General features: G+C 46.6%; 1 protein-coding gene across 1 annotated transcript in view; it reads left to right on the forward strand.

Annotated features, from left to right (window-relative positions):
* Positions 1 to 12,410, forward strand: part of TAOK3 (TAO kinase 3) — a 115,705-nt gene that overhangs the window by 48,489 nt on the left and 54,806 nt on the right. Inside the window, 4 exon segments of the mRNA XM_032229324.1 lie at positions 1,958 to 2,071; positions 6,687 to 6,778; positions 7,336 to 7,429; positions 9,543 to 9,624. Of these exon segments, the coding sequence (XP_032085215.1) occupies positions 1,958 to 2,071; positions 6,687 to 6,778; positions 7,336 to 7,429; positions 9,543 to 9,624 (382 nt within the window).

Here is a 12,410-nt window from a genome sequence, read left to right on the forward strand (position 1 = left end):
GCAGCAGAGTCGGACAGTGAGGAGGAACATGGGCCAGTCCTGGGGGCTGAGGAAAGCTCAGACGCGGGCTCTGTGTTGGAGGCAGAGACAGCAGCGAGGCAGAAGAACAGCTGGAGCCTGTTCCCAGTGTGCGCATGCGCAGAGCTGCCAGGAGACAAGAACAATTAAGAAAGCAGGGTCGACTTGGGAGTAAGGCCACACCTTGGAGGTGATTGGCCCCTCCCATAGGAAACAAAAGAGGAGCGAACGAGGAGGGGGCTTTTGCAGGAAACAATAAGTTCATTTGGTCATATCAAGAGTGGAAAGTTCTCTTTATGACTATAAGAGACTCTGTACCAAGTTTTGCCTTGCCCTGCTAGTTTGGAAACTAGTTTTTTGGCAGCTCTCCAAGCGAGATAAGGTTCGTGTGGATAAACATTCCTCTGAAAGACTGTTTGCTAAGCCCTGCCGACTATGAATGAAAGGAATTCACAGTCGTGTAAATAAAAGGAGTTTTGCCAGGACCAAGACTCTGCTTCTTGACTGTTAAGGAAGCCTGAGTCAGAACAATCTCTTATCTTAACAACTGCAGTTGTGTTAACTTAGTAAGACGGTTATTAAGTGAATCGAGCTTCTCCCATTGACTTGGCTTGTCAGAAAGTCACAAAAGGGGATCACGTGTCCCCCGGGATACTGCAATATGAACGTCATAAATATGAACCAGTGGCCAAGAATCTGAATTTTGATCTTGTGATGATTATAGGGGATGCTGTCGTAACGAAACAATGTGTGATGAGCCAGGGCACGGCACAGAGGTAACACATGTAGCTGGCAGTTCAAACCGCCCCTTTATTGCGCCACATTTCCCCAAATGCTCCCACATTTCTGGCCAGTCCCAGAGCAAAGTGATGACAAATCACCACCACCCCGTACAACACACCTCAAGTAGACACAAATAGTGCAGCCCAGCATTGTGTACTCCAAGGCTGCACAGCAATAAATCCAGCAGGGCAAATCTCCTTAAATCTCATGTGCCTTGTGAAGGGGTGGGGCATTCTTCTCCCGAGCAGCTTGCTTAATCTGCGCTGTTCTCACCTTCTCTCCACTCTCCATGCTCTCGGATCAGGAGCGGGTGGTCCTTGCTCCTCGTCTGAGCTTTGTCTCTCATGTTCATCCTGCCTCTGCTCTTCCCTGCCTACCAGCTGTCCTAATCCTGAAAGACCCTGCCCTTCCCCATTTTCCTCCGAAGCCAATGAAATCGCCCCCTCAATCCCTTGTCGGCTCAGGTTCCAGCTCGTTTCCCCCTCCCTCCCCCGCAGATTCAGGCTCCGACAGGGGCATGGCACTATAGTCCTGAGTCACTTTGTTCAGTGCTGTTGTAACTTTGAATGGTTGCTGTTAGGAATATAATCCAACACTTGGGTTGGCAATATATAAATCATGTAACAATGCTATACCTGTTTCTTTAAATCATACTGTAAAATGTGATTGGTTGCTGTTTTCCTCAATCGGCCATAAGAGGGAGCCAGAACGACTGTTAGCACTCTCTGTTGGTTAGAGGCTGGGCTGATCTGATCTTAGTGTTTTTGGAAGCTGGCTGTTAGAAAGTGCCGTGAGCTATTGTAAGTTTTGCAACTGCTAGCAAGCTTTGAGTACCGAACTGATTATATGATACTGGACTATGGTATTTGGATTATCCCTTAACTGAAAGACGTTGATGACTGACTGTCTTATCCGTGTATGACTTGGACTGTTTGATGGACTCTGATACCTCTATTTCCACGAAAGTAAAAGCTGATTTAAACTGCAGTGTCTCTGTATGCTGGTTTGTGTGGCCTCCAACACAACTCTCACAACGCTTCGCTGAACGTACTCGCTCTCCCAACGGGGAGCTTACCTAACCGTTGCTAACCGAACAGTTGTATGTCGAAAACCACCTGCAGTAAACAACTCTCCTTTATTTATTTTTTTCCTGCAGGGATATTAAAGCAGGAAATATTCTTCTAACAGAACCGGGCCAAGTGAAACTAGCAGACTTCGGCTCTGCTTCTATAGCCTCTCCTGCCAATTCTTTCGTGGGAACCCCTTACTGGTAAGTGAAGCCGATGTGCACTTTTCCTGCAGCCTTTCAAAAGATGCCGAACAAATGAGGGGAACTAAAACATCCGTTTTGCTTTAAAATTCAATCCTGACCTTCAAAAAAGCTCCCACTACCAAACCAATAGTGAAGATAATAGGATACCCTTACGGAGGTGGACTCCAACTCCCAGAAGTCTTCAGTCATCGTGGCTGTTCCTTAAGTGTTGCGGACTTCAACTTCCAGAATTCAGCTTTCACGTCTGTGGACTTCGACTCCCAGAATTCCCCAGCCAGCCAGTTGAGGAACTCTGGGAGTTGAAGTCCACAAGTCTAAAAATTGCCTACCTGCTCTGAATCAAGAATCTGTATGCAAGCATGGCACATTCCACCATCCCGGCACATCCCTGGATGCTGAAATTTGGAACAGGTGAAGCCACTTCCAATGGTTTTTTTTTTTTAATCCCCCGCCCTCCACAAAACAGGGGAAACAACTAAAACCAATCTACAATGCCAATAAGGGCCCTTTTGGGGGCACCAGGCAGGCAAAAGAGCAAATATTTCAGAGAGTAAAATATTCAGACAAGCTTGTTAGTCTGGCAACTACTGGGGGAATATATGGGTCATATAAATCCTCTACTCCAGGGGTATCAAACTTGATTTCATTGAGGGCCACATCAGGGTTGTGTTTTATCTCGGAGGGCCCCTGGAGGGCATGGGTGAGTGGGGCCCTCTACCAGCAAAAATGGAGCTCACGGGCCCCGTTTTCTGCTAGGACAATCTCCTGCAGCCCTCTACCAGCAAAAATGGAGCTCACGGGCCCCGTTTTCTGCTAGGACATCCTCCTGCAGCCCTCTACCAGCAAAAATGGAGCTCACGGGCCCTGTTTTCACCCAGGGCAAACTCCTGCAGCCTTCTGCCAGCGAAAACGGAGGTCACGGGCCCCGTTTTCAGCTAGGACAAACTCCTGCAGCCCTCTACCAGCAAAAATGGAGCTCACGGGCCCTGTTTTCACCCAGGGCAAACTCCTGCAGCCTTCTGCCAGCGAAAACGGAGGTCACGGGCCCCGTTTTCAGCTAGGACAAACTCCTGCAGCCCTCTACCAGCAAAAACAGAGCTCACGGGCCCCGTTTTCTGCTAGGACAACCTCCTGCAGCCCTCTACCAGCAAAAATGGAGCTCACGGGCCCTGTTTTCACCCAGGGCAAACTCCTGCAGCCTTCTGCCAGCGAAAACGGAGGTCACGGGCCCCGTTTTCAGCTAGGACAAACTCCTGCAGCCCTCTACCAGCAAAAACAGAGCTCACGGGCCCCGTTTTCTGCTAGGACAACCTCCTGCAGCCCTCTACCAGCAAAAATGGAGCTCACGGGCCCTGTTTTCACCCAGGGCAAACTCCTGCAGCCTTCTGCCAGCGAAAACGGAGCTCACAGGCCATATTTTCAGCCGGGATAGCCTCCTGCAGCCTTCTGCCAGCGAAAACAGAGCTCACAGGCCATATTTTCAGCCGGGATAGCCTCCTGCAGCCTTCCGCCAGCCAAAACTGATCTCAAGAGAGCCATGCACCCCCTCCCCTCCTCTCCGATCTCTGTTTTCGTTGGCAGAGGGCTGCGGGAGGCTATCCCGGCTAAAAATGGAGCCTGGGAAGGCTGCAGACGTCCTTCCCGAGCTCCATTTTCGCTGGCAGAGGCACCGTGGGCCGGTCCTTCCTTGTTTCCAAGGCGGCCCCAAGGGTCAGATCTAAGCACCCCACGGGCTGGATCTGGCTCCCGCACTTTGAATTTTGACACCCCTGCTCTACTCCCAAGTATCTCTAACCTTGGCAACCTTTTAAGATTTTGTGGACTTCAAACTCCCAGAATTGAAGAATTGAATTGGCTGGCCGGAGAATTCTGGGAGTTGAAGTCCAGAAGTTACCAAGTTTGGAGATACACACACACACACCCTTACTGTACTCCTATCATTTTTATAATTGGAATACTTTGGAGGGCCTTCTTCCCCTGTCGACATCTAGCCCAGTTGCCTCTCAATACGTCCCACCCAAGCCCCTTCAGTCACTATGTCCTTGTGCACATTGTGTTTGTGTCATTTTGGTGTGAGCTTCCAATGCATGGGACCTTCTAGAAGCCACTGATGGGTTGATTGGGTTATCAGTGTATTGTTGATTTGATTTATATAGCCCCTCTCCACCCCCCACCCCCCACCCACCCCCGGTCTCTGATGCTCACAGGTTAGTTGGTTGGTTTATTTGATTTATAGGCAGGTAGTCCTCGACTTACGACCACAGTCGAGCCTGAATTTTCCGTAGTTCTGCCAGAGAATCGTTTTAAGTGTGTTTGGCCCCTAAGTGTTACGACCTTCCTTGCCATGGCTGTTAAGTGAATCCCTGCCGTTGTTATGCTTGCAACTTGGTTGTTAAGTGAGCCTGGCTACGGACCTTTATCAGGCTTGGAGACCTGCCAGGCCGATATCTTCCAAACGCCACGCCTGTAGCAGCAGTTAACTTGGCAAGAAGCCAGGAACAGAACTTCACAGTAATTAAGCGAACTAATGATCTCCTGCAAGCTCCACTCCCCTTTTGCTCCTCTTTTATTCCCTCTGGGAGGGGCCATTCACTGTCCACCTGTGGCCTTAGTCCCAAGTCGGCCCCTGTTCTTTAGCTCTTCCCTCCGTCTGGCCACTGTGCACATGCGCACACTGGGAACAGGCTCCAGCTGTTCTTCTGCCTCACTGATGTTGGACTCTGAAGGCAGCTGATAACTGGCATACGTCTCTGGCCCCCTCTCTGCCTCCAACACAGATCCCTCACCCGAGCCTTCCCCGGACTCCAGGAATGGCCCAGGTTCCTCCCCAACCCTCCTCACTAGCTCCGCTGGACGCTGGCGGGCCACCCCATATGGCTTTGAGTAACGACCGTATTCTTTCTGTAACTCAAGGACTCACCTGTATGGCTTTGAATAAGGACTGTAGTCTTTTTGTAACTCAAGGACTACCTGTGGGAGGTTAGGTTCAGGTGAGGAGGATCCAGCCAATTGCATCTGAGCGTTGGTCTCTCTCCCCCTCTTCCAAGTCAAAGCCCCACCACCCCCCAAGCGTGCTGGTAGTGTGTGGGTCTTCCTGCTGTGCTTGCCTTGCAACCTGCCTTCTCCCCCACCCCACCCCTCTCCCCCACCCCAACTTTCCCTTCTGTGCTCTAGATCCCCCTTATTTCTTTCATAGCTGCAACCCCAGGCTGAACAGCTCCGAGAAAACACACAGTGGGAAAGCTCACCGTATCTGGTGAGAAGTGATGGGACTTAGGAAGCCTTTTCAGCCCCTGCTTGGCTGGATCCAGGTACAGTGCCAAGGGGGATGGGCGCTGGCTGCCCCTTTTGCCAGCATGTTGCACTGAGATGGATCATTGGAACAAAAACAGCAACCTTTTTTTTTGATTTTGCATTCTCCATACATCCATAATCATCCCGCTCCCCAAATCCCCACCCACCCCCACCCACCTTCACCACCCCCAGAAGGAATTCTTGGCTTAAGGAGGCGAGGACGACGATGACGGTGGTTGTTGTTGTTGTTATTATTATTTTGTTTTTTTTGTTTTTTTAAAGAACCTCCCCAGCATGGTTTAATTCTATTCCATGCTGATTTTCTTCGTTTTGAGTTGGTATGGGGTGGGCTTTGAAGAGGGGCGGGGGAGTGCATCTGTTGCAGTGCTGTGCCTTTTTTTTTTCCCTTTTCTCTTTCTTTCCTTCCTTTCTTTTTTCCTTTTTTCTTTATTTCCCCTTTTTTCTTTCTTTTCTCTTTTCTTTCTTTCTGTTTTCCTTTTTTCTTTCATTTTTTTCTTTTCTTTTTCTTTCCTTCTTCCTTTCCTTCTTTCTTTTTCCTTTTTTCTTTATTTCCCCTTTTATCTTTATTTCCCCTTTTATCTTTATTTCCCCCTTTTCTTTCTTTCTTTTCATTTTCTTTCTTTTTTCCTTTTTTCTTTCTTTTGTTCTTTTTTCCTTCCTTCCTTTCTTTTTTCTTTTTTCTTTTTTCCTTTCTTTCTTTCTTTTTTCTTTCTTTCCCTTTTTCTTTCTTTCTTTTCTTTCTTTTCTTTTTTCCTTTTTTCTTTATTTCCCCTTCATTCTTTATTTCCCCTTTTTTCTTTCTTTCTTTTTTCCTTTTTTCTTTATTTCCCTTTTTTCTTTATTTCCCCTTTTTCTTTATTTCCTCTTTTTTCTCTCTTTCTTTCTTTTTTCTTTCTTTTTCCTTTTTCTTTCTGTCCTTCTGTCCTTTTCTTTCTTTCCTTCTTTCTTTCTTTCCTTTTTCCTTCCTTCTTTCTTTTTTCCTTCCTTCTTTCTTTTTTCCTTTTTTCTTTATTTCCCCTTTTTCTTTCTTTCCATTTTCTTTCTTTTTTCTTTTTCTTTTTCTTTTTTATTTTCTCTTTCTTTCCTTCTTTCTTTTCTCCTTCCTTCTTCCTTTCTTTTTTCCCCTTTCCCCTTTTTTCTTCCTTTCTTTCTTTTCTTTCTTTCTTTTCCTTTTTCCTTTCTTTTTCTTTTTTCCTTTCTTTTTTCCTTTTTTCTTTCTTCCTTTTTCCTTTCTTTCTTTTTCTCTTCTTTTTACTGGCATCCCATAATCTTCCCTCTTGGAATTCATGTACGGTAGGATGGCTCCGGAGGTGATCCTGGCTATGGATGATGGACAGTATGACGGGAAGGTCGACGTTTGGTCGCTTGGAATTACCTGCATCGAGTTAGGTAAGTCAACCGGCGTTGACAATCGTTGGATTTAATGCAACCATTCTGGATAATTCTTGGGGGTTTTATCGGACATACCATGTTTCCCCGAAAATAAGACAGGGCCTTATTTTCTTTTGAGCCCCAAAATAAGCACTTGGCCTTATTTTCAGGGAGGTCTTATTATTTTTGAGGTGCACGAGGCGGCGAGCGTGGTCACCTCATGGTTCCTGCTGGGTTGCAATATTTTCGGAGAGGGCTTATTTTCAGGGGAGGGCTTATTTCAGCGCATGCGCTCAAAAGCCCGATTGGTCTTATTATCCGGGGAGGTCTTTATTTCCAGGGATGCAGGGTAATCTTCTGTCAGGTTCTAGTTTCTGTTGTGGCCTGCCACAGGTTCGCCATCACGGGTGTAGGGTCTCTTGCTGGGGCGGGGGGTTGGACTAGATGATCTACAGGGCCCCTTCCAACTCTTGTTAATCTGTCATCTTCCTACAGATTGGAAGCTGGCCAGAATCATCCAGTGATTCCATGGTATCTTACCTTCTCTCTCTTGTTTTTTTTTGTTTTGCCCCCAGCCGAGCGGAAACCTCCCCTCTTCAATATGAATGCAATGAGTGCCTTATATCACATCGCCCAGAACGACTCTCCCACGCTACAGTCCAATGAGTGGTAAGAGCTGAGGAAAGGGGGTGTCTGAGCTTTGGTTTCCGGAAGAAGTGTGCCGTTGTTTTTTTGCTACCGGTTTCTGTGGGCATGGCTTGGTGGGGGTGGCAGGGGGAGGATAAGCCTAAGTATAATCTTTATTGTCGTTGTACTTAAATACAACAAAACTGGTTGTACATTTCCATTTCCTCCCCACTCCGGGGGAAGGATACTGTAAAATCCCTATTTATATCACACTCCAGGGGAAGGATACTGTAAAATCCCCATCACACTCCAGGGGAAGGATACTGTAAAATCCCCATTCCCTCCTCACTCCAGGGGAAGGATTCTGTAAAATCCCCATTTACATCACACTCCAGGGGAAGGATACTGTAAAATCTCCATTTCCTCCATACTCCAGGGAAGGATTCTGTAAAATCCCCATTTACATCACACTCCAGGGGAAGGATACTGTAAAATCTCCATTCCCTCCCCACTCCAGGGAAGGATTCTGTAAAATCCCCATTTACATCACACTCCAGGGGAAGGATACTGTAAAATCTCCATTCCCTCCCCACTCCAGGGGAAGGATTCTGTAAAATCCCCATTTACATCACACTCCAGGGGAAGGATACTGTAAAATCTCCATTCCCTCCCCACTCCAGGGAAGGATTCTGTAAAATCCCCATTTACATCACACTCCAGGGGAAGGATACTGTAAAATCTCCATTTCCTCCACACTTCAGGGGAAGGATACTGTAAAATCCCTATTCCCTCCCCACTCCAGGGGAAGGATACTGCAAAATCCCCATTCCCTCCCCACTCCAGGAAAGGATTCTGTAAAATCCCCATTCCTTCCCCACTCCAGGGAAGGATTCTGTAAAATCCCCATTCCCTCCCCACTCCAGGGAAGGATTCTGTAAAATCCCCATTTACATCACACTCCAGGGGAAGGATACTGTAAAATCTCCATTTCCTCCACACTTCAGGGGAAGGATACTGTAAAATCCCTATTCCCTCCCCACTCCAGGGGAAGGATACTGCAAAATCCCCATTCCCTCCCCACTCCAGGGGAAGGATACTGCAAAATCCCCATTCCCTCCTCACTCCAGGGGAAGGATACTGCAAAATCCCCATTCCCTCCCCACTCCAGGGAAAGGGTACTGTAAAATCCCCAATTACATCACACTCCAGGTGAAGGATATTGTAAAATCTCCATTCCCTCCCCACTCCAAGGGGAAGAAGAGGAAAGGTTTTGAGTCCTCTGTGCTATCTGAGCTTAGGGGGGAGGGGTGTTGCAGCTATTTCATTACCCAAGTAGGTAACATCATCACTTCTAGAAGGGAGTGGGGTTCAGATAGCATGAAGGACTCAAAACTCTTCCTCCCCTTCTCCTCCTCTTCCACTCTACAAACCTCAGTGCCTTTTAGCACTTATGGTGTTACTTAGTTGAGTGATGAAACGTTTGCAAGAAAACCACCAAGCTCAGAGAGCAGCAAGGATGCCACAGTTCAACCCTGAGATGCAAATATTCTCTTTTCTTGCAGATGTTTTATTACCCAACTAGGTAACATCATCAGTGCTAGAAGGGAGTGGGGTTGGGGAGAAGGAGGAGGAGGAGGAGAGAAAGACAGTGATTATGGGATCCTTGGAGCTCTCTGAGCTTGGTTGTTTTCTTGCAGACCATTCCTTATCCAACTACCTAACATCATCAGTGCTAGAATGGAGTGGGGTTTGCAGGGAGGAGGAGGAGGAGGATGGTGGTGGTGGTGGTGGTGGTAGTATTACCCAACTAGGTAACTTCATCAGTGCTAGAAGGATTGCATAATGGAGGAGAAAAATATGGAGGGGGGAGGAGGACTGTGGAGTCCTTCGTACTCTAAGCTTGGTGGTTTTCTTGCAGACGTTTCATGACCCAACCCAGGAGTATCATCAGTGCTAGTAGGGAGTGAGGTTGAGGAAGAAGAGGAGGACCGTGGGGCCCTTGGTGCTCTCTGAGCTTGGTGGTTTTCTTGCAGACATTTCATTACCCAACTAGTCAACCACATCAATGCCAGCAATTCTCAGCTGCTACACCTTGATTTTCTATCCCTCCTCCTACCTGAGCCTGTTCTGACATCCGTTCTGTTCCCATATTCAGGACAGACTCTTTTAGAAGATTTGTTGATTACTGCTTGCAGAAAATACCTCAGGAGCGTCCGTCGTCGTCAGAACTTTTGAGGGTAACATTTCACTTTTCTACTTTGGGATATACACGTCATAGGGAGGCAGGCGACTCCCATTTCAGTTTCCCTTTCCTCCCTATTTTGTTCCCACCCATAGAAAAGTTACCTTCAGATGTATCAGACCAGCTTGGGTAAAACCCAAGTGGTCCATTTTTAGCACCGTTCCTTGGATCTTTTCCCCTCCGAGGAGTCTGGGGATGAGTAAAAGATGAGGCCATCGGGAGATGAGTAGTTGGAAAGCAGCAGAAAGAAAAGTAAGGACAGAGGGAGTGGAATAGAAGGGTTCACCGACAAATGCGCACTCGACAAAAGCGCAACAGAGAAAACCGCAGTGAGAAAACCGTGAGTTCTAAATCACACCAATGAATGAGCGCAGAAGCGCGCCAACAAAAGCGCACCTTCAACAAAAAAGTAATAACCACGCGTTCTAAACCTAACCCTAAAACTAACCCTGAACCTAACTCTTACCTTAACTGAAATCCCTAAACCTAACCCTGAACCTAACCCTAAACCTAACCCTTGCCTTAACTGAAATCCCTAAACCTAACCCTAAACCTAACCTTAAACCTAACCCTTACCTTAACTGAAATCCCTGAACCTAACCCTAAACCCAACCCTAAACCTAACCCAAAACCTAACCCTTACTTTAACTGAAATCCCTAAACCTAACCCTGGACCTAACCTTAAACCTAACCCTTGCCTTAACTGAAATCCCTAAACCTAACCCTAAACCTAACCTTAAACCTAACCCTTGCCTTAACTGAAATCCCTAAACCTAACCCTAAACCTAACCTTAAACCTAACCCTTACCTTAACTGAAATCCCTGAACCTAACCCTAAACCCAACCCTAAACCTAACCCTAAACCTAACCCTTACCTTAACTGAAATCCCTAAACCTAACCCTGGACCTAACCTTAAACCTAACCCTTGCCTTAACTGAAATCCCTAAACCTAACCCTAACCCTAACCTTAAACCTAACCCTTGCCTTAACTGAAATCCCTAAACTTAACTCTAAACCTAACCCTTACCTTAACTGAAATCCCTAAACCTAACCCTGAACCTAACCCTAAACCTAACCCTTGCCTTAACTGAAATCCCTAAACCTAACCCTGGACCTAACCCTTACCTTAACTGAAATCCCTGAACCTAACCCTAAACCCAACCCTAAACCTAACCCAAAACCTAACCCTTACTTTAACTGAAATCCCTAAACCTAACCCTAACCCTAACCTTAAACCTAACCCTTGCCTTAACTGAAATCCCTAAACTTAACTCTAAACCTAACCCTTACCTTAACTGAAATCCCTAAACCTAACCCTGAACCTAACCCTAAACCTAACCCTTGCCTTAACTGAAATCCCTAAACCTAACCCTGGACCTAACCTTAAACCTAACCCTTGCCTTAACTGAAATCCCTAAACCTAACCCTAAACCCAACCCTAAACCTAACCCTAAACCTAACCCTTACCTTAACTGAAATCCCTAAACCTAACCCTGGACCTAACCCTAAACCTAACCCTGGACCTAACCTTAAGAGCCAAGGTGGCACAGTGGTTAAATGCAGCACTGCAGGCTACTGCTAGATCAGCAGGTCAGCGGTTCAAATCTCACCGGCTCAGGGTTGACTCAGCCTTCCATCCTTCCGAGGTGGGTAAAATGAGGACCCAGATTGTTGGGGGCAATATGCTGACTCTCTGTAAACCGCTTAGAGAGGCCTGAAAGGCCTATGAAGCGGTATATAAGTCTACTGCTATTGCTATTGCTAAACCTAACCCTTGCCTTAACTGAAATCCCTAAACCTAACCCTAAACCTAACCTTAAACCTAACCCTTACCTTAACTGAAATCCCTGAACCTAACCCTAAACCCAACCCTAAACCTAACCCTAAACCTAACCCTTACCTTAACTGAAATCCCTAAACCTAACCCTGGACCTAACCTTAAACCTAACCCTTGTCTTAACTGAAATCCCTAAACCTAACCCTAAACCTAACCTTAAACCTAACCCTTACCTTAACTGAAATCCCTGAACCTAACCCTGAACCTAACTCTTACCTTAACTGAAATCGTGCTTTTGTGGGCGCGGTTTTGTCGGCGCGTTGTTGTGGGCACGTTTATGATGTCGCGGTTTTCTCACCCCGGTTTCGCCGGCGCACTTTTGTCGTGCGCGCATTTGTCGGGTCATGGAATAGAAGAGGTGACACATTGAAGACTAAGAAGCAGATTACTGTGAAGTCTACTTCCTTGTTTTGTGAAGGAAAGTAGACTGCTCATCGGTCAACACGACATAATCTTGAGTCCAATCTGGGTTGGTCACCAGAGGTTTACTCTTCCGATCTTTTGGACTCATACTGGAGCCCATCCTCAGGGATCTTCTCCAGGAATAGTATTCACTTACTTTCCACGCCCATCCATGCGGACTTTCAGCCTCAAAAACGTGCCTACATGGGACTAAAATCGAGCCGGGGTGGGCGAGCAGGGGCCACCCGCGACTTCCACTGCGGTTCAGTTAAACTGGTCCAAACCGGCTAAATACTACCTGTGATCTTCTCTCTCACCAGAATGTGATTTTTTTTGGTTTAGGTTTATTGGATTTATATGCCGCCCTTCTCCCAAGGACTCAGGGCGGCGTACAACATAAAAGAAAAAACATATTACAAAAATTAAAAGGGACATTAAAGAAAGTATCAAAAAAAAACCCCAATTGATATTTACAATAAAAAATTTAAAAATTGAATTAAAATTAACAAATTAATCCTATATTTTATTTTATTCAGGCCAG

The sequence above is a fragment of the Thamnophis elegans genome, chromosome 13 (assembly GCF_009769535.1).
Source record: "Thamnophis elegans isolate rThaEle1 chromosome 13, rThaEle1.pri, whole genome shotgun sequence".
NCBI lineage: Eukaryota > Metazoa > Chordata > Lepidosauria > Squamata > Colubridae > Thamnophis > Thamnophis elegans.